This window comes from Anopheles funestus, chromosome 3RL, assembly GCF_943734845.2.
Source record: "Anopheles funestus chromosome 3RL, idAnoFuneDA-416_04, whole genome shotgun sequence".
Taxonomy (NCBI): Eukaryota; Metazoa; Arthropoda; class Insecta; order Diptera; family Culicidae; genus Anopheles; species Anopheles funestus.
In genome coordinates this window covers 39,294,994-39,317,216 of record NC_064599.1, presented here as the reverse complement: position 1 = coordinate 39,317,216, position 22,223 = coordinate 39,294,994, and the positions used below count along the sequence as shown (strand labels likewise).

Here is a 22,223-nt window from a genome sequence, read left to right as displayed (position 1 = left end):
AGCTATTATTGGTTTAGAAATTTTATTGATCTTCTATTGGTTTTTTAGTAGATATAAAAAAATAATAGAATGTTATCCCACCATACAAATAAATGTGTTGAACTGTCGTTTTACCGGTATTGTTGTAGATTTTCCCATGTTTAAAATGTGAAAATATAAAGTTCAGAATATTTACATAAAACTAACAAATATAATTTAAAAAGGAAATTCGTGAAAATAGTAGAATTTTGAAATAGTAGATTTATCTAGAATAGAAAATACAAATAGAATAGAAATATTACAAATCAAATTAATTTTATTAAAACAATCATGGATTATTTAATGCTAGAATAAGGCAGGCTTTACAACTGAATAATATAGTGTCAATCAATTTATAACGAGAATAATCAAATCCAAACTATTGGTCACTATTCGAAAAGTTCGTTAATAAGAGGATCTTTTTTATACAATTCATATGATACATGAAATAATTCATTCGATTAAAAAATAGTGCTCAATAAAAGTGATTATAAATTGTTCATCTACCAAATATGTGTAAGATATATATAAAATAGAAATGCCGTAATGAATGCTTGATACTTGAACTAGGTTTATTTTGAAACAACATTTCGTTCTGAGTATGGAATATCGGTCCTAAGTGTCTCTAATATACAGATTTCTTAACTGGGCAACAAATAAGTGTAGCTTTTTTTATTGAAGTTGTTTGGATGTTTTAGCAAACCGTTTTTTATTATGTTTTGGTTTAAATGATTTACTCCAAATCATTTGGTGGTAAGACACCAAAACGTCACATCTGGGTTTAAGCTTCTAAAAATTTGTCAAAAATCACTTCAAATAAAAAAAACAAAAACCCTTTAAGCAGCATGATTTGCTTTTTGCTTTAATAAGCATGATCATTACATAATATTAAAACACTTTTCAATTAAATATCAAAAACACATTTATTCATCATCAATCCACAATAACGGAATTTCAACGATCAAAACTGAATCTTAATGGTGATGCTGGTACAGGTTGCCATTTGCGTAGCTGCTCGCGTGTCCATGACCGTGTCCACCGTACGAGTGTCCACCCTCATGGTGTCCGTAGACTTCCGGGTGATGAGCATGACCCACACGCTTCACATGAGCCTGGAAGCCGTTGTGCTTGTCGGACGAGTACTCCACTACACGCTCAGTTCCATCGGCCTCGTGCAGGGTGTAGGCTCCCTTGACGACATCTCCGTCCCGATGTTCCCACTGGCTCTTGTGGTCACCGGTGTGGGGATCCTTCACTCCATATTCGAACTTGTAGCTAGGATGCGAATGGTAGTCCTCATGCTCGTAAGCGGCAACGGCCACAGCCAGAAGGGCGAGGGCGGCAATAGTGATCTTCATCATTTTGGGAAGTTCTTTGGCTTGTTGGTTTGGTGAATGTAGATTGAGCGATGGCTGGCGATCGACTGTTGGCATTTGGGTGGAATATGAGCGCTTAAATATGGTTTGAAAGGAGTAGGGCTTGAATGCGTGTGTGCCTTTCGTTGGGTTACGGTTGACCTTGCATATAGGCGTGGAAATTGAACGATATGAACGACATATGAAATGAAAGTCACTTGCTCGTGGGTTGTCTTTTCCAATACGTTTTGTAAATTTTCCAGTGGAAAGTGTCTCATAAGGGAAACTGAAATATGGAAGTATTAACATCCAATCTCTCTGTCTCTTTTACTGAAAAATGGAGCGATTGTTACAACTCTTTTACAATAATGTTGACAAATTGTAACAATGCATCCACTTATTGAATATACATATCTGATCAAAACGTAGTTAATAATTATTAGTATCATATGCCTTCCTCGTGTTTTCATTGTTTAGAAAAACTCTATAGAGCATTGTTGGAACACTTTAGTGCGAATGAACAAGATTTTTAAAATCTTTTTATAATAAAATGAAATGTTAAAAAATTATTCAAATATGTACTAGTCCTCCAAACTAATGAAAATAAGATGAGTGTCTGAACCGTAAAACCATTTTGCATGTCGTGTAGGGTTATTTACAAATAGCAACGTTGTGAGTAGACAACCAATTCCGATATCTGGTCTGGTCGTGTCGCATGAGGGATCTAAACGTCATGCAGAAGATAACCCTCCTGAATTGTTTTCTCCTGCCCAAGCTATGGTATGCGTCTTCGGTATGTGGTAACAGAGCCATAGACATAGGCAAGGTGTCGCTTACTGTTGGCTCATTCCTGTAGCAAGGATCCTGAGGCAGACTCAGTGTGCCACTGAACCACCTAGCCTTAGCCCGAAACCATGGAAGACTGAACCTGTATATTCCGGCTATCGCCACGCAAGGCACTGCAAACCAGCTGGTATGTCGCTGAAAAGCAGTGCCTTCCTGTCGGAAGCCAACAGATATCGTGGTCAGGAAACCCACCCAACATAACATCCATGTCATCGACGTATCCATGTCTTAGAAAGGTTGTCATGCAACATCACGCACACAATTCCCAATCACAATTCCCAACATAACCGCCCGAGCACTTGGACGGATTTTAGTTGAGGAGCTTCCTGACTCCAAAATAGAGCAGGAATTCCCAAAAACAAGCTGGCAACTAGTTTGGGCCAACATCAGCTCTCGGGGGCTTACATCCGTACAGAGATCCGTTCTGTACCTGTTGGTCCACAACAAGATAGCGCATGGTGAGCTAATGTCAAAAATGAACCGAGCATCATCAGTTTTCGAAGAGTATTCGCAGGTGGATACACAGGAACACAAATTTACGTTGTGTTCCAGAGCGTCATCGGCCTGGAGTACACTGCTGCAAGCAATCCACAGCATCGATCCCACCCTTACACCTTCATTCTTGTACCTCTGCTACCGTATACTATAGTAGAAGTAAGCGGATCTAAATCCTACGTTTGTTTGCAAACTACATCATCCACATTGTTGGACACAATAATGCTGTGATAGATGAAGAAGTCGTTAAATGTTCATTGTAACCTGTGTTTTTGTTTTTTCTTCTTCGTTTTTGTTCCACCTATTTCTATTGTAAACTGGTATATAAGTTTATTTCTCTTTCTTTTCCTTTAATAATATATTTTATTTAAAAAATAGGTATTCGACCCAATGATAGAATAATCTAACTAAAACAGACTGCAGCAGAAAGGTTCGGCTGTTCTTCTAAAACAAAAACTTACATGTTACAAAATAGGTATTCGACCCAACGATAGAATAATCTAACTAAAACAGAATGCAACAGAAAGGTTCGATTGTTTTTCTAAAACAAAAACGTTTAATGTCACATTTCAATACTTGCGGGACATTACAGTATTGTTAAATGATTGTATGTACTTCAAGGAGAGAAAATCATGAAAGAGAAAATCAAAGAGACACGTATGACGTGCTCAAAATGTTTTTGAGAGATACTTTAATAAGAAATGATCAATGATGGACAAATGAAAATTGCTGATCAGATTAAGTTATTTGTTTAGTTTGGCAATAATCTTTATTTAAATCGAAATTCATGGATTTCCTTATGATTGATAAAGAATATTTCTCAATGATAGTATTGATGGAGGTTTCCGTTGGCATAGCTGCTGGCATGTCCATGACCGTGTCCTCCGTACGAATGTCCACCCTCATGGTGTCCGTAGACTTCCGGGTGATGAGCATGACCCACACGCTTCACATGAGCCTGGAAGCCGTTGTGCTTGTCGGACGAGTACTCCACAACACGTTCAGTTCCATCGGCCTCGTGCAGGGTGTAGGCTCCCTTGACGACATCTCCGTCCCGATGTTCCCACTGGCTCTTGTGGTCTCCGGTGTGGGGATCCTTCACTCCATACTCGTACTTGTATCTGGGATGCGAATGGTAGTCCTTGTGCTCGTAAGCGGCAACGGCGACTACCAGAAGTGCGAGGGCGGCAATAGTGATCTTCATCATTTTGGGAAGTTCTTTGGCTTGGTGAATGTAGATTGAGCGATGGCTGGCGATCGACTGTAGGCATTTGGGTGGAATATGAGCGCTTAAATATTGTCTGAAAGGAGTAGGGCATGAATGCGTGCATGTCGTTCTTACAGCAATGGCTAGCACACTGTAAACTGATCATGGGGCGTGGAAGTTGATGGAAATGCATGGCATATATATGAAATGAATAGTTAATTTTCGTGCATCGACTTGATCGATCATTTATTTCCACGAAACTGACTGTATATGTGTTACAAATGAAACAACAAGGATTGTTTAATGGTTGATGGTTGATGGTTTAATGGTGTCGTATGTATGTGAAAGAATATATCTTTCATGTAATAATACAGTAAACAAATTTGTGTAGAACTTTTATTTATTCTTAACCTACTTGTAGGTTAAGGCTAGTAAAAATAAGGTCACATAGATATAATTCTGGTCGAGCTTTTGGAGTACCGACGTATGACGACGATGACGATGAATCAGTCTTTTTTTTTATTCAGATAGAACGGCCTGGCCGAATTGATCAGTCAGATATGAATCAGTCATTTGTCAAAAAAAAATATAATTTTTTTATCAAAAATATTTCTGTTTGCTGAAAGCTGAAAATTGACTTATTAGGAAAAAGAAACAGCGTCTAACAATTTTATTTTAATGTTGTGTAAAATGGTCTACACGAGCAAACATAGCATTGGTTTAAAAATTTAAAAATAATAGTTTTAAAAGTGAATAACTAATATCGTAGAAGCCAGAATCGGATATAAACAGCAAAAGGACATCGTTTCTTGACGTATTTGGCAGAGTCCTCAAGCCAATGATACATTCTTGGTGGTACAAAACTTATAGCACTAAGACAGTTTGAGTTAGAGCTTTCAAACGTTTTTGTTATTGAACACCGTTCTCCAGATTTCATCTCTAACGAAAAAATAAACATTTTTATTAATTTACTCTATCTTTCTCTCTCTTTCTCTCTCTCTATCTCTCTCTTTTTTTCTCCTTGGCTTAACGAAATGTAAGGTCATGCTGCGCATTTCTGACTTATTAAACTTATTTTTACCACTTAGCCGGATAGTTAGTCCTTGCAACGGCCCGGATGGGATTTGATACCTAATCCGGCCTGCTGGAACCGCCGCCTTCTTTATTAATTAACATAATTTTCTAAACCACGACGAAAGTCTAATTTAATGTATTTACTGAAGGTATAATACAATCAATAAATGTGTACAATTCATTATTTCATAAAATGATTAAACCAATAACTAAAAGCAAAAAAAAAACTAACCATCTAATCGCATAATCCGAAGAGCTACCTGATGGTTTACAGATTTATCTTTCACGCCGGTACCAAAACTTATTCGGATGGTTACCCCATTCTTGAGATTATGGGCTAATTATAAATCTTTTAGAATAAAGATACATCTGAAGCCAGTTAAAACAAGCATGACTTAGTAGGTTGTTACACCAAGAAAAAAGATAGTCGAATACAATGGAATTTGTAAAATATTCAAAATCAAGATTTTATTCAACACAAATCATAGGAACTTTTATTAAACTAGCATAGACCCTTCTCAATGATAGTATTGATGGAGGTTTCCGTTGGCATAGCTGCTGGCATGTCCATGACCGTGTCCACCCTCATGGTGTCCGTAGACTTCCGGGTGATGAGCATGACCCACACGCTTCACATGAGCCTGGAATCCGTTGTGCTTGTCGGACGAGTACTCCACAACACGCTCTGTTCCATCGGCCTCGTGCAGGGTGTAGGCTCCCTTGACGACATCTCCGTCCCGATGTTCCCACTGGCTCTTGTGGTCACCGGTGTGGGGATCCTTCACTCCATACTCGAACTTGTAGCTGGGATGCGAATGGTAGTCCTCGTGCTCGTAAGCGGCAACGGCGACAGCCAGAAGTGCGAGGGCGGCAATAGTGATCTTCATCATTTTGGGAAGTTCTTTGGCTTGTGGGTTTGGTGAATGCAGATTGAGCGATGGCTGGCGATCGACTGTTGGCATTTGGGTTGAATATGAGCGCTTAAATATGATGTGAAAGGAGTAGGGCTTGAATGCGTGCATGCTGTTGAGTTATGGTTAGTTAGTTATGAGCTGACCTTGCATGACAGAAATTAAAAAACACGTAATATAAATTGTTTACTGATCAATTTCGAAGTATCTGTCGCATGGAACAGTGGTCTCCAACCAATTGTTTTCCCTGGCAGCAGATATGATCCTCTAAAGAAATTTTTGTATGTTGAACCAACCGTTTTCACAATGCGCTCGCCATTTTAAGGGATGTTATTTGACGAATTTATTGTACACTTCTAGAACTGTCAAACAAAACAATTTTTAATTCATTTATGTCAGATTACAAATTTTTTGCGATTATCTTAAAATAAGATATAAACACACAAGTAAAAAAATTATAAATAAATTTTTAAGATTTATAAATTCTTTTTATTCAATCCAAAGGATTTGGGGCGCCCCGGAGGTATGTGTAATAAACGGCGCAGTTCCACCGGACAGCACTGGGTATCAAATTCCATTCGAACCGTCCCCCCGTAGCAAGGACTACCTTTCTACATGGTAAAATAAGTCTTGATGCAGTCTGTCGGTTCTTAAGAAGCAAAAAAGGAATAATTTGTTTTTAAAAATAAATAATGAATTTATCTTAATTTTAAGGCTCAATTGTTATACCTGGAAAATTGGTTAACTGTTGTTAATGCTTTCGTCCCAAAAACTGCCTTAAAGTCATCATAAATTACAAGCCTATTCTAGAAGGCACATGTGGCCGCGGTAAACATTCGTTGAAAAAAATGTTTTTCGCAATACTAAAAATGTTTCGCAATTCGCAAAAGGGAGGGCTGACATAGAAAATTTCAAAAGTTGCATGCATTGTCGGGTCAGGTAAAATCAGATTTACATTAAATATATTAAGTTCACATTTTGTCGCTCTGAGAGATTTGAAAACATATTTTTAGGATATGGGATTTAATCAATGAGTAAAATTTAATTAACTTATGTTCTTTCTCAATTTATGATTTATCGATGTATATTTAGCCTGGCTTTATTTCTTTATAGATTAGTTCCATGATCGGTAGTGTTGTAGTTTGAGGTACGTGAACAGGCACCCTTAAGATTTTGAAATTTTGTTGTACTGTAGTATGTGATCAATAGACTTTTGATCTTGCTCGTTTGATTATAGAGAAAGCTTTTTATTTACTCCCATCAATATGCTTCATTTCTTTTAAATCTTACATATTGTGAATCCGGCCTCAAAAAGTCTTGCAGTATACCATTTTTTAAGATATACTGTCAATGTTTTAATCTTTAATTTTTCTATATCAAGCTGGAATATTTCCATCAGGTATAGTTCTGTTCTACTTTGGTTGTTTTTATTACGCTTTTCATTATTAAATACAACTGCAATAGATCCAGTTCATATATTCCTATTGCAAATCATTCATTATGGTTAAATAAAAAAAAACAATACAAATTAAATAATATGGGGCGGCCCGGTGGTGCATGTGAAAAACGGCGCCCGTCCACACGGCAGGACCGGGTTCAAATCCCAACCAGACCGTCCCCGCGTAGCATGGACTGACTATCATGTTACGTGGTAAAATAAGTCTTGATACGGCCAGGCCGTTCTAACCGAGCAAAAAAAAAACTTTATTAAATAAAGTTTACCGAAAGGTTGTTGTGGTACAATTTATGTCATTAAACCAAAAATTTTAGGTCTTTCTAATCCCTAGGTACTCACCTACTCACTACCATCATCAATTTCACCCATACCAAAAAAAATCATTTAGTATACCAAGAACTTTTCTTGAGAATTTGGATTCAAATTCAAAATGTTAAAATGGTTCAAATCACAACGCACAATGAATAAAAAATTTAATTCGTTTATCGAGTGCCATATCAGCTAACTCTATAACACTTTAAAAATTTAGTTTGCATTTGGCTAAATAAAGAAATTTATTTATTAAGCATTTGGCTGAAAAAAAATTGAGGCATTCTTAATCAACTCACTGGAGATCAACTCACTGGTCACTGGAGATGAGAATTGAGTTAAATACTACAATTTTGTGAGAAGATTATCTTCCATTAAGATTATCAGATGAAGCGTCTGAAACAGTAACTAACCTAAGACTGACGACTAAGAATTAAATTAGTAATTAAATTAATTTACTAAAATCAGATCTCTATTGTCTACAAATGGACCGTTAGAAGCATTTGAATAGAATCCGATAGAATTGGCCAATAGAAATGGTTTAGTATTCCATAAGAAACACGCCAAGCTACTCACATTTTTAGAAACTCGCCGAACCGTCGGATGAGTAAGTATGTATGTACATTATACAAATATACATTATTCTACGCTTTATTTTTCATGAACTTAGACGTTTTAGTTTCAAACACAGATGTTCACAAATGGTTCCTAATGGTGATGCTGATGGAGGTTTCCGTTGGCATAGCTGCTGGCATGTCCATGACCGTGTCCACCGTACGAGTGACCACTCTCATGGTGTCCATAGACTTCCGGGTGATGAGCATGACCCACACGCTTCACATGAGCCTGGAAACCATGATGCTTGTCGGACGAGTACTCGACCACTCGCTCAGTTCCATCGGCCTCGTGCAGGGTGTAGGCTCCCTTGACGACATCTCCATCCCGATGTTCCCACTGGCTCTTGTGGTCTCCGGTGTGGGGATCCTTCACTCCATACTCGAACTTGTAGCTGGGATGCGAATGGTAGTCATGATGTTCGAATTGGCTTGCAGCAACTACTGCTACCATAACAGCAACAAAAATAACCTAAAATAGCAGAATAAATTATTTTCTTTATCATTTCAGATTTTTTTACTTTGCCACATACTTTGCACAGCATAGTGATATATTTGCGATGTAAGTCCTAAAGAATCTGAACAAGATGTGATGTTTGTAGTCATAATATCTTTCACATTTATAGCACGAGCCCAGATCGAGCGAAATCGGTCCCCTCTACCGTTTGTCCCCACAAATGCTTTAATTTGTTGCTGAATTTTATTTGTAAACAGACCATAAAAACAGGACAATCCAAAAGTTGAAAAGTAGTGGCACGCGCAATAGATCCATCCGAAAACGAAAAACCCTTAGCGAAACCTCTCCCTCTCCGGCAGTGCGATACTCAATGCACATACACAACCGGTCGGGGGCAGTTTGAGCCCTTACCGTACACATGTTTTGATTTTACGGTCGAATAAGCAGCAATCTACCCAATTACCACCAATTCCTTCAAATCTAACTTCAACTCAAAGTCCGCACACGTTAACAGATATGTTTTCACATGTTCGTAATCAATCGACCCGCTTTCGGACGTACCTAGGGCAGGAAGTGAGAGACCAAAAATTAACGTCTGATGTCTTAACTAATACCTATAAAATCATGTTTAATTTTCGCATACTTATATTTCTCGCGTGCCATACACTCTAAACTCCCAACCTTTCTACTGATCCAATCTATCTTTGAGTTTTCCATTTATCGCTACTCAAATTTGCAAGTCCCTTACCAAATCGTCAAAAGCCGGCAAATGCTCGGGTAAATCGTCGGCTCTCTTACTCGTATAACCTTGCTCGCTCGTGCTGCGTGTCCACATCGTTGGAGCAGGAAAGTGCAGCTAATTTAACGATTTCGTCACCCGTCATTGGGTGGGTGCGGTGAGTTTTCCCTCAAGCGCAGCCACCTTGCTCGCAAAGAGGAAATTATCAACCACATTTCGGTTTTTGGGTGAGCGTAGCCATATCTCAACAATGGTACCGCACGAGTATAAAACCCACGATCGCGGGACAATTTGACATCAGTACTCGACTAGCGTTCGGAAGAAACAGTTGCAGTTTAAAACAAACCTACCAATAACAAAATGATCAAGGTAAGATCGATCGTTGTTTACTGGGCACAATTCAGCTCTAACATTTTATCACTGTTGCCGTTACGATTATTACAGATTGCTCTGATTCTCGCCATGGCCGTTGCCGTTTTTGGATACGGTCATGAACACCACGACTATCATTCCCATCCCAGCTACAAGTTCGAGTATGGAGTGAAGGATCCCCACACCGGTGACCACAAGAGCCAGTGGGAACATCGGGACGGAGATGTCGTCAAGGGAGCCTACACCCTGCACGAGGCCGATGGAACTGAGCGAGTGGTCGAGTACTCGTCCGACAAGCATCATGGTTTCCAGGCTCATGTGAAGCGTGTGGGTCATGCTCATCACCCGGAAGTCTACGGACACCATGAGGGTGGACACTCGTACGGTGGACACGGTCATGGACATGCTAGCAGCTATGCTAAGCTTAACCAACATCATTGAGAAATCAGAGCATTGTGATCTTTTTCCATCCTCTTTAACTGCTACTGTGATCTTATCTTTGTAAATAAATTTCATTTCATCATTTCTTCAAAACAAAACGCTTTCAGCTAATGATTAATACTAAAAATATCCGAAATTTGATTTTTAGTTAAATATTTGTTTTTATTTTCGTGTCCTATGTTTGATTCCTAATAAAAATGTTTTGTCCCTTCAGTAAATTCTTTTTAATATTTTTTTTAAGAATTTCATTCCTTTCATTCCTTATTTTAGAAATACTTTCTTGGTTGCTGCTCCCACTGTTAAGTATCATATAATCACGTATTGTCAATAAAACACACAATCTAATAATTAAATGCATCATCAGTGTCTATCATAATTAAAACTTCAGAATCATTGAAAATTATCAGAATCGTATTATGAAAATACGATCAATATTGGTCAATCTTGATTCATATAAATGCACCGATTTAAAAATGTGCTTAGTGGGGAATAAAAAACACGAAATAGGCAAGCCAGATTTCGGAAATAGTCACTCTTGGATTGCACTTGTGCTATTCAAAGGAAAAAGAGGACTTATTTCAACTTCAGACAAGTCCCTCCAAGATAAACGATTGGTCGAAGACGGTGTTTGCGTGATATCGGAATATTTTGTAACATACCAAGAATGCTTTGCGATTGCAATCTTGTAATTGAATTCCACTTCAACTCCAATTGTTGGTCCTCATCCTCATCCTCATTTATACAAAATTAAAGTTCTTGTACCACAATACATATTATTTGATACTCGTCTGGAACTGGCTCGCCAGAACAATTATTTTATTTTTTCTTCAAGGTTTTAATAACCTCATGACCTCACCAAAGGTAATGAAGTCCATTTCTGGCTTTGTGGACTTTTTTTAAACATAGCCGGATAGTCAGTCCTTGCTAGGAGGGTACGGTCTAGATGGCATTTGATACCCGATCATATCGTGTGGAACTGGTGCCGTTTATACTATTCACTGCTGGGCCGCCATTGTTTTACTAGATCGATTTTTGATGTGGTCGATTTCTATGTAGATCGATTTTAAAAACTATCCAATAGATCAATTGTTTCCTGAAACACGAACATTGGACCAGATACGATGATTATTTAATTTAGATTGTAATTCTTCTTGAAATTAAATTAAACGTTATACAAATAAACACAACACGTTTGCATTTCATAGAGTTCTATTTTGATTTCATTGAGAGCTTGAAATAATAGTTTAATTATACTTAGAAAGTTTGCTATAACTATGACCGAATCCATGACCATACGAACCACCATATCCAGTCTCATGGTGTCCGTAGACTTCCGGGTGATGAGCATGACCCACACGCTTTACACGAGCCTGGAAGCCATTATGCTTGTCGGACGAGTACTCCACTACACGCTCAGTTCCATCGGCCTCGTGCAGGGTGTAGGCTCCCTTGACGACATCTCCGTCCCGATGTTCCCACTGGCTCTTGTGGTCACCGGTGTGGGGATCCTTCACTCCATACTCGAATTTGTAGCTGGGATACGCGTAGAAATCATCAACAGCCGATGCTGCCGCAGCCAACACAACCAGGGCAAAGAATAGCTAACAAAAGAAAATGCCGTTATTAATGACGAAACCTTACTAATCCTGCTAGTCTCATCCTCAAAAACTTACCTTGAACATTTTGTTGGGACTGTTAGTTATAATGTTCTGCTGTGGCAAACAAAACTTGAATGATGATACTACCCATTCGGCTTTGTTCTTATATACCAGTAGACGCCATACAGGTGAAAGGATAACAGCTAATACAGTCAAACGTGCTATGGTAGAAGCTTTACTTCGTAATGAACATGTTCCATCGCGTGTTTTACTTCGTTTGAAGTGGGGTCGAATATTTGATTAACTAATTGCTTCGTATAGTCAACGAAGGGTGTAACCTTTAAGAATATTTAAAACGTCGCAAACAAATACTTTACAGAAATTTAAATTTCATGCCAATTGGAATTTATATGAAAATAGCACGCATGATTTCCATTAAATATTGTAACCATTTAAAATACTATTTTTTATTTCATAAAACACGATTCTCTATAGTAACTAAAATGGACAAGGTTTTCCAACAAGTTCTAATGATCCAGGGAATTCATATCTTAAATTTTAAACGTAATAGGACAACATCAGAATTCGAACATTAGAATATGTGCACTTCAAAATTTCATACGAATGATGTTTCCTAGGAAATTGTAGTTTACCTTTTACTACAATATTTGTAGCTTACGATTAGTGCCCTTCTCATGCATTACCATTCACTCATCTGCTTTTCTTGCTGAACGTGGCCTGCGCACATCGCATTCTCTAAAGCAGCATAATTTGTTAACATGGAAAATAATCCGATTCAATTTCATGCCCAGTTAACCACGCGTAACATCGCAGCTGCCCATCCCATGGCTAATATTTACCAATTCCTCTTTCTTTACCACATCGGTCATCTCGTTTCGATCTCCCTTCCATAGTGCACAAAATCTTCACGACGCATACTTTATTTGTCAGTTTCCATTCATGTTTCCCGATCATTTTCTTTCCAAGGTTTCATTTCGTTGAAAATCACATTCAAGCGAAGCATAAAACATAACACCACAAAAAACCCAACAACCAACTAACCACCGATCAAGGTCAAAATTCACGTAAGGTGAAAATTAGGATTTTCGCCTCGGCTAACCTTGGGCGTTGGTTTCGAAGGCATAAAAAACAGTTTTGGTCAGACCATATTGCTTCAGCTAGCTTCGGTCAATGAAGAAATAAGGGAGAAAAACGTTAAACGCATCGACATTCGTTTGGCGCTAAAGTTTGCGTACCAACCATGGACATGTTGCTCGTTTGACTGACTGCTGCAGCCATGAAACGTTTGCTCGCTACGCCCACGAATTCTAGCTGTCGCATGCCATGACCAATCGTCGTGTCACAGAACTGAACCTCAAATTAGCGAAATCGTACCGATTGCCTATTTTTGAAGGGCCTTACCACTGTTTCTTGGCGCTAATTAGTCAATATTTTATTTCGCATAGAACTTGACTGTCAACCATCCTTTGAGTGAGCCACGACAATATAAATACCCAACACATTTGTTCGAAAAGTATCATTCGTCAGTTAACCGTTCTTACAAACAGCAGCAGAAGCAACAATCCTCAATACCGTAGCAAAAATGTTCAAAGTAAGTGAACATAAATAAATAAACAGTTTCCGCAACCTTTGATGAAACTCCGCCATAAAATATTTCTCGTTCCTCATTCTTACAGATCATTGTACTAACTGTTGTCTCTCTGGCTGTGGCTGCATCGGCCCAGTACTGGGGTGGATTCGGTTACGGTGCTGAGCATCATGGCCATCACGACTACTATTCGCATCCCAGCTACAAGTTCGAGTATGGAGTGAAGGATCCCCACACCGGTGACCACAAGAGCCAGTGGGAACATCGGGACGGAGATGTCGTCAAAGGAGCCTACACCCTGCACGAGGCCGATGGAACTGAGCGTGTTGTGGAGTACTCGTCCGACAAGCACAACGGCTTCCAGGCTCATGTGAAACGTGTGGGCCATGCTTATCACCCACAGGTCTACGGACACCATGGTGGCTATTATGGAGGACATGGCCATGGTGCAGGATATAGCTACAGCAAACTTGATCAACATTTCTAAATTACTGTCGATCGTGTATGTGATGAATCACAACTGAAACCCTGTTATGATTGTTCCTGAATAAATATGTTGTTGAAGTTGCAAATTACCAACACATTGATCCAACTATTTTTTCCTTGAAAATTTTTAAACTTTAACCGCTGTACAGGGATTTTTTAAAATAATGAACACTTACCACGTGATTGTATGAAATGTGTTTTACAGTCTTTGGGTGTATTTGGAAACCAGTACAAATACAGTTACAGTTCACGCTTACAAACAAACTACAACCCTTTATCAGGTACACAGGGTCAGGATGCTGCAGATATTGAAGAACATTCCTCCTTAGTAGCCCTTGCCATGCCCATACCCATGATGTTCAGGGGCCTGGTAGTGATAGTGGTGCTGATGTTTATGCGACACCTGCTCATCAGCCTGATGATGGTGATGCTCCTCCTGGGATTCTTCATGTGCCGGCGTTACATGGTGTTCCTTTTTCGGGATGTGTGAATGTTCGATCTTCTTTACCACCGCATTGAACCCATGGTGAGGATCAGCCGTATACTCCACCAACCGGGAGCTACCGTCAGCATCGAGAACGGTATAAGCACCTTTTACCACATCTCCATCACGTTCCTCCCAGTGCGTCTTATGATCGCCGGTATGTGGATCCTTAACGCCGTACTCAAACTTGTAGTTGATGGGTGCATAATAGTCGACGAAATGGTCCTGTTCTTCGTGATGATGATGCGCATGATGATGCTCCATCGGTGCAGCCTTCGGTTCGTCCTCGGCAACATGAGGGAAAACTTTCCTGGTAGCATACTTCGAGCTGAAATGGCCGGATGGGACGTAGGCAGCCGTAGCAATGGCTACCAGGGCAAAGCAGCTAACAAACTAATGAACGAAGAGAAGTTGCATGTTAGTGATGCAGTTCTAACCAGAACACTTTCATAATATCACTAAACTCTGGCACCGAATGATAACACTCACTTGGAACATTTTTCTTCAAACACTTGCACTGAAACACTGCAACACTGAACACTCTCTGTACCCGTATACCAGGATGTCTATTGTTCGATCGCTATCGATTGAATGGTACTGACTGTACCACTTGAAACCACTTTATATACAACGAAACGTCGTCTTAAAGGGTGAAAACGGTTAATCGACCGGGAGAAAGAGCACGGCTAAGAGCCCTCAACTAAGCCCTGCAGAGTTAAGCTAATCGTAAGTAATCTCACTACGGTCCAACATCAAGCTCCCGATATTTGAGCCGAAGTAAGCTTCCAGTGCCGATCGTACCACAGCGGCAGACGCGTTACATAAAAACAAAACCGAAAAGAAATTATTGTATCGCATTGAAGTCGCCCGATCCTGGCGAGGGTGAGAGAAAGGCAACCCCATTGCTTTCGGTAGTAGTTACAGTAATTTAATTAGCGCTCTGTTACAATCGATTTGTGACGCGGAACCGATGCCACCGAATGTAAGAAAGCTTGCTCACAATTGAACCCCCGCCGAACTGGTTCGGTGCAGTCGAGAGGGAGTTTTGTTTTTTTTTCTTCCACTACATTCTGTTGTCTGTTAATCCGTCGAAAACAGTGGTCCGATTGGATGAGATCGTGATGAAAATCGAGCGTGAGAAATGGACAACTTGATGCTGTGTTAGCTGTTCCGGATTTGCTGAAGTTTGCATGTATGCACTTTTAATTTTAATCGACTGTACCGTGTATGGGTGATAAGTTAATCGACTCTTGAAGAGCTTGTGTGTCCTCCCGAGAGGACGGAATTGAAAACGTCCTGTACCATAACTGTGACCAATTTGTGGAACGATAAAATTGATAAACAGTTCCGCCTTTTCTTTGCGATAAAACTGTAGCGATATGAACTGATAAATAGTATTATTATAGTTACGTATCGAATCTTGAAGACATACAAATAAGAGTTTAATTTAACATTAGATAATAATCTTTACCTATGATATTTTTGAAAGCTCTCTCGCTCTCTTCTGGGCTTAACATTTCTGGTTCTTTTGACATTTCTGGTTTACTAGACATATTTCTATACTAGACAACTAGACCTCGTAGTTGAACAATTAATCCTTGCTACGGAGGAATGGTCTGGAAAGGATTTGATAGCCGGTCCTGCCGTGTATAACCGGCGCCATTTACCACATACGCTATCGGGCGACTCCCTCTGTTTTGAAAAGCAACAGGAGCATAAAGCCTAATTAAGCTAAAACTATGAGCTGTATATATTTCACAGAAATATACACAGTAGTTAAGCTTTCATTTTATCAAATCTGAAATAAGAGATCATCGTTTAGAGCTCGTTATTGTAGAGACTCTATTGACTGTCCTCCTCATGTATCCATGAGGTTGACATTCTTTAGGCGAATCAAAAAAAGAGTTCGTTTTTGGCTTTCGGTATATACAGCGCAGAATGATTATTACTACCACAACCGGTTATTCGTAGAGTATATAAACATTCATAAAAACACAGATATTAACTAGCTGCTTTCAAATCAAACATTTTGCTAACCTTTCATATTTTTCAGGTTTTTCCGAATTATGACTAAGAAAACTTACCAATAATGAACCAAAGAAAAACGGTGAAAAATTGTCCAAGAATGTATAAGCTTTGTATGACGTGACAATAACTGCTTGCAGTTGAATAACTCAAGCAGTTCACTTTCCCGTCTGTCTGTCACTTTTCTTCCAGTTCCACAGCACCATAATCCAACACCATAAGAGGTTTAACACGAATTTACGAATTAGCTATCGCCCGCAGAGCAGCACGTGCTCGTGCATTATGACCGAGCAAGTGATCGTTTAATCCAAACCGATCGTTTCCCGGTGCAATACCAAACCCTCAGACGATCATTTCACTTTCCGATGAAGTAATTGACATTTTATTGTTCATTCTCTTTCGCCCTCACGCCTCATTTCAGCTCTCGAATGTACGGCCCTGTGAAACACACCTAAGCCTAAGGTACCCAAAGCCAAAGAAACATTTCCACAGGTAGCAGTGTAGATTGAAAATATGAAACATTTAAACTCGCGAACATACCAATCCAAATGGAAACATTTGCACGGTAGCGTAAAGCAGAAAAACATCCCACGCTAAATCATTTCATGCCGGCGTTTAGCCAAGTAGCATAGATATGTGAGAAGACTGCCCCTTTTTTGATGAGAAACTAACGGCAGTATTCCCTTATGCCGTCAGGTTACACTAGCAAACCACACCCTCACGCACTTTAACCGAATGCGAACAGACACACGGGAAGAAGGTTCAAGCGGCGGCGCACAAAACTGAGCCAAATTTGCAATCGTTGAGGAAGAGTCAGCATAACTGCTGCAATTATGCGCACCCGTTTGTGCAATCGATCTGTATCGTTTCTCAGCCGTTGCAAAGAGCAGGCTAGACGAACCAATTGGCCTCCCACCGGCATGGTACGATGATTCGATCGTCTGAAAAAAGTAAATCCATCTTTATCTCACAAATCGAATGGCCACAGGCGTACCGATTACATTCAGCTGCTGGGAGGGCCGAAAAGACGTTACAAACAACGCATTAATCGTCTCAGTAAACGCTCGATAACAGTAGTGATTGAGGTGAAGATGGGTAACCATACCCAATAGAGGATACGCTCTGCGGAAAAAAGCAAATGATTCATTGTTAATTTGCTTGCTAACCATTGAATGAATGTCCGCGTCAAAATAACAAGATTGCAATTCAGATTGATGGCATCATCTTTAAATCCCATCAGTTAATAGATTGTTTGTTAATAGCTGCGGACGTTTATTGAGGACAAATATAAAAAGATTTCAAATTTAAAAAAAATTAATTGGGTTAATAAAAATGAAATGTTTTCGAGTTTAAAGATAGGTAATATTTTTCAAATCTTTTTTGGGTACAGAAACATTGTTTTATTGATTTGAACTTATCTGAAAAGAAAACGATATTCAACTATTTATTTTTTTAATAATTAACTTTACAACTCTCTCTCTCTCTCTCTCTTCTTGGCTTTTAACGACCTTACAGGTCACGCCGGCCATTTCTGGCTTACTAGACTTAGTTTTTACCGCATAGCCGGATAGTCAGTCTTTGCTACAGGGGGACGGTCCGGATGGGGTTTTGAATCCGGTCCTGCCGTGTGGATCGGCGCCGTTTGTCACATGCACCACCGGACCGCCCCTTTACTTTACAACTATTGTTTATAATTATTTCGCAAAGTTTAATTTTAGTAGCTTTATCTAATTTTTATTAAAGAGTAGCAAAGTAAAAATTCAACACAATCAGCTCATAAAAACCTGAAAATCTAATTTGTCTGTAAATATTACAAACGTATTTAATTGATGAGGTAACATAGATGTATATAACATCTTTTCTAATTATTTTCAATGTAGTTCGGGTTATTTTACTAAGAGCTAAACCATTTTACGAATTTTCCAGCATTTTGGTCTAATCAACATTTTACAAAAGATAACATTTTTGAATGTGTATCGAATTAAAGCCTAACGCGCAGCACAATGCAATATTGAACAACAATTATAGCACTGTGCAATGCTGGTTTTAATTTCATTTGAATAAAATAAATCACTTTAATCAATTAAATGTATTCAAAAACATTTACTTTCTATTTTTATTCTACAGTAAGTTGCAATTTCAACTTTCATAAAACAAAAAATTGCTCCAAAAATACGTTTCAAATTTTTGAAAACCAAATCTGCAGGTAATACAACGAAAACTATTGGGACAATTATTCGGTACCTCGTTGCATAACAGTCTTGTACAACACAATAAAACACCGTTCTAGTGTGCTCTAGTTTTTGGAATTTTAGCCAAAACGCTAGTCGATAGAAGACACCAATTGTTTGCTGACAGCAACACCGCCTTAGAGTTGTTCTCACTTTCAGCAATCGAACAGGGCACATAAGTTCGTGCAGTAGCGCATTTCGTTCGTGCCGGTCACAGGCTCACTGACGTGCGCATGTCAGCATCAATGGTTTGCAGCACAATGTGAACCCATTTGCTCATACCACGCATTCACAGACCGCTTGCCGGCTACTTGCCACAGTGCGTATAGATGAGACAGAACCGGGTGAAGAATTGCCAATTTTCCGGACCCGATCTCGATGCAAGTGTAAACAAATTCGAGGAGGAAAGATTACGATTCTCACACGCTGTTGCGTTGCGTGTACTGTTTTCCATGTGTGTTTAGTGTTGCTATTGCCAGATGGGTTTTATCGTTGGAAGGGACACAACTGTTTTAGAACAGTATATATATCTAAGGTGTGTACATGTAAGTATCAGTAGTGCAGTAGACACAGTGCCAAACAGACTGAACAAGTGATTATTGTGCTAAAAAATAGAACTCAAAATCAAAATGAATGTGATACCGGTAGATTAAACGATTCAAATCAGAGCAAATGTAAAGATGTGCAGTGATAAGCTAACGCAAATTTAACCGATTGCAGGTGACTTCAATGCTACTGATGGTGATAGCTATGGGAAGTGCGTATGTCACAGGCAACGGATACAAGATCCTTACCAAACATTCGTCGCAATACTTTGGTAGCGGTGCTAACTCCATTGATTCCTATCAACCGCTGGGTATTGGATCGGGATACAGTGAAGCCGGTCTAGTCGGATACAAATCCATTCAGGATGGTGGTTACCCGGAGAACGGTTATGACTACAGTGATCACTACGCATATCCAAAGTACAAGTACGATTACGGTGTGCAGGACGCACACACCGGTGATCACAAGAGCCAGTGGGAGATCCGTGATGGGGACGTCGTCAAGGGTGGCTACACGCTGTACGATGCCGATGGCACAAAGCGTGTAGTGGAATATACTGCGGATAAGCACAACGGATTCAACGCCGTGGTGAAAAAGATTGGCCATGCGAGCCACCCACAGGTGTACAAGACGGAGCATGGCATTTCTGGCGGTGGCTACGATGAAGCGGAGGGTTATAGCTACAGCAACATCAATCAACATCTGTAAAATGTGACCGTTAGTCGGCAGAGTACGCCTTTATTTATTTACACTGCCTGCTTTTTTCTCTTCGCTTTGCGCTCGGTACAGTATTCGATCGCTGCCCGAAATACATGTATTGAAGCTATAAATAAAAACGCCTGAATGTATGCACAGCTCGAAGCGCATAATTCGAGTACGAAAATATAACAGTTTTGTTTGTAATTTTTTATGAATTCATTTTTTGATCCCTGTGAAAATTAACATAAAACGCTAATTATATTTTCAATATAAATTTTATACCTTTTAAACTCTCCTAGACGTAGTAGACTATTGAGCAAGCTTGTTTTTCAGAGCATACCTAAATGTAGTTAATTCAAAATTTATATTTTTTCCCTGCATTGTCGTTTGTTGATTTTGTTCGTTATCGATATAATCCAGAATTTTACTGATATTGATCAAATCATGCAGACAATAGTAGTGGAATTTCGCACGGAATTTCACATTGAAAATGTTCAACATTACAGAAAAATACAGACATTACAGAAATTATCAATCTTATAAAAGATTAAAAATAAATAAATCAGAAAATATAAACAGTAACTCATAAAGTACAATATTATTTTACTGACTTTCTATCTTCAATTAAAATATAACCATTGAATTCTATAATTAATCTACTTTAATTAATCTCAATCGACCATCCAAAGGACATGGGTCAGTCACCAAACCCCTCCACTAATGATTAATTTTCAAATCGATCCAAAAGATTTATTAAAACAAGTGGATTTATTCGCAATGAAACATTAATCATGTAATGTACGAGGCGAATGTTAGCCAATTGTCCCAAAGCCTGTATAAAAAAAATAATCAAGTAAAATTTGAATGTTGGAGCAATTGTGATAAGTTCTGCATGTCATAAAAATCAATCAATTTATTTCTTTTATTTAATAATTTGTACAAATCACTAACACAAATGCTGCCGTTTTAATTCATTCATATTCATTTCTCATCTGTATCGTAATCCCAACAAATTCTATCAATTTTGCGTTTTGGCTAGATGACTAGCTAGAAGACATCATTCGAGATCAAAATTGTACACATTGAATATTTTCATAGATAGACATATAAAAACGTATAGGTTTGTGATACTATGTACAATTGGACAGGTATAAAGGTACATATATCAATCGCTTTATCCCATAAACAAAAGTCTTTCTTTGTTGAGATAAATTTGCATATCTACGGGGTAGCACATTTGTAATCGATGGGGCGCAACGGTCAAGGTTTCACTTTTGACGCATTCTTCAAAGAGCATTCTTCGTATATTTGAACTATGTTTTAAGACACAAATTTTAAGATTTAATTTTTAAACACACCAAAAACTCTTTAATCCGGTAGATAACAAACATCTACCCTTCTCGTCAACTCAGCTGATTAAGCAATTTAACTTGCTTGGCACAACAAAAACCCATCGATCGCACATGGCAAAACAACGATCCACTGGCCATGGTTGACCAGTATTACACTCACATCACTGCCCTTTAAATCATTGAACCTTTGAAAGCTGCTGTTGATACTGTTACTTCTGATCCGGAAAACTGGTTCCATCCCTGCGGGCCACAGGAGCCGGTTGTTGGGGTTGAGTTTTCCATTTCACCCATGAAACTGCGTCACCAGTAGTTACGCACACCTTGATAATTGGCCCAACGGATTGATCATTTTCCCTTTTTCGCTTATACGGTGGTACAACGGAATGAAGGGAATTTAGCCCCGACCCTAACGCGATGTGTTTGCACCCCAACAACCAAGGGCTCGACGTGCATCGAAAGAATATCGCTTTTCCAGCGATTCATTTTCATCGCAGTTCGTCGCTTTAACTGGCGTTGTTGTCTTTTGACATAGTTTTCTCTCTGTTCGTACAAAATCAAACAGATATGCAACGGTATTTACATTTTTGGAATGAATAAATAAAATCAGTTTTAAAAATTAAGGAAATAAACTTTTTTTAAACTAAAAAAATGTTGAAAATTGAGAATATTTTTAATATTTCTTTTTAAAAAATCAGACATCACAAGCTACGAACATTTCTAATGATGCAACAAACTTGCTTTTACAGCTATCTATCAGTTATCTGCAAGACATCTGAAGTGAATTAACAACATTTTCAAGTAGTCAACGCTTTCATCTAATTTATCTCTTCTACGTTCATTTACGTTCACACAATCATCATTTATCCCAGTAAAGCAAACAATATTTCTTTCTAATCGTC

The 22,223-nt window shown here is 38.8% G+C and overlaps 7 protein-coding genes across 7 annotated transcripts; 2 read left to right on the top strand and 5 right to left on the bottom strand.

The window, feature by feature from the left end:
• Positions 1 to 922: 922 nt before the first annotated feature.
• Positions 923 to 1,715, bottom strand: LOC125768910 (uncharacterized). Its single transcript, XM_049437231.1, has one exon. The coding sequence runs from the start codon at positions 1,680 to 1,682 to the stop codon at positions 993 to 995; it is 690 nt and encodes a 229-aa protein (XP_049293188.1). The 5' UTR covers positions 1,683 to 1,715; the 3' UTR covers positions 923 to 992.
• A 1,735-nt stretch (positions 1,716 to 3,450) lies between these two features.
• LOC125768946 (cuticle protein 19-like) lies at positions 3,451 to 5,030 on the bottom strand. Its single transcript, XM_049437287.1, has one exon. The coding sequence runs from the start codon at positions 3,919 to 3,921 to the stop codon at positions 3,535 to 3,537; it is 387 nt and encodes a 128-aa protein (XP_049293244.1). The 5' UTR covers positions 3,922 to 5,030; the 3' UTR covers positions 3,451 to 3,534.
• Positions 5,031 to 5,238: 208 nt separating this feature from the next.
• LOC125767309 (histidine-rich glycoprotein-like) lies at positions 5,239 to 9,544 on the bottom strand. The gene is made up of 3 exons (XM_049433756.1): positions 8,819 to 9,544; positions 8,381 to 8,757; positions 5,239 to 6,018 (listed from the first exon to the last, which is right to left on the bottom strand). Exons 1-3 carry the CDS (start codon positions 8,828 to 8,830, stop codon positions 5,514 to 5,516), a joined length of 894 nt encoding a protein of 297 aa, XP_049289713.1. The 5' UTR covers positions 8,831 to 9,544; the 3' UTR covers positions 5,239 to 5,513.
• Positions 9,545 to 9,716: 172 nt separating this feature from the next.
• On the top strand, positions 9,717 to 10,471 carry LOC125768948 (cuticle protein 19-like). The gene is made up of 2 exons (XM_049437289.1): positions 9,717 to 9,850; positions 9,926 to 10,471. Exons 1-2 carry the CDS (start codon positions 9,842 to 9,844, stop codon positions 10,292 to 10,294), a joined length of 378 nt encoding a protein of 125 aa, XP_049293246.1. The 5' UTR covers positions 9,717 to 9,841; the 3' UTR covers positions 10,295 to 10,471.
• A 996-nt stretch (positions 10,472 to 11,467) lies between these two features.
• LOC125768950 (cuticle protein 19-like) lies at positions 11,468 to 12,055 on the bottom strand. Its single transcript, XM_049437292.1, has 2 exons — positions 11,968 to 12,055; positions 11,468 to 11,895 (listed from the first exon to the last, which is right to left on the bottom strand). The coding sequence occupies exons 1-2, from the start codon at positions 11,974 to 11,976 to the stop codon at positions 11,539 to 11,541; spliced, it is 366 nt and encodes a 121-aa protein (XP_049293249.1). The 5' UTR covers positions 11,977 to 12,055; the 3' UTR covers positions 11,468 to 11,538.
• A 464-nt stretch (positions 12,056 to 12,519) lies between these two features.
• LOC125767308 (pro-resilin-like) lies at positions 12,520 to 20,481 on the top strand. The gene is made up of 3 exons (XM_049433755.1): positions 12,520 to 13,504; positions 13,590 to 13,979; positions 19,448 to 20,481. Exons 1-3 carry the CDS (start codon positions 13,496 to 13,498, stop codon positions 19,979 to 19,981), a joined length of 933 nt encoding a protein of 310 aa, XP_049289712.1. The 5' UTR covers positions 12,520 to 13,495; the 3' UTR covers positions 19,982 to 20,481.
• Positions 14,085 to 16,278, bottom strand: LOC125768927 (cuticle protein-like). Its single transcript, XM_049437264.1, has 2 exons — positions 14,961 to 16,278; positions 14,085 to 14,864 (listed from the first exon to the last, which is right to left on the bottom strand). Exons 1-2 carry the CDS (start codon positions 14,967 to 14,969, stop codon positions 14,313 to 14,315), a joined length of 561 nt encoding a protein of 186 aa, XP_049293221.1. The 5' UTR covers positions 14,970 to 16,278; the 3' UTR covers positions 14,085 to 14,312.
• Positions 20,482 to 22,223: the final 1,742 nt, after the last annotated feature.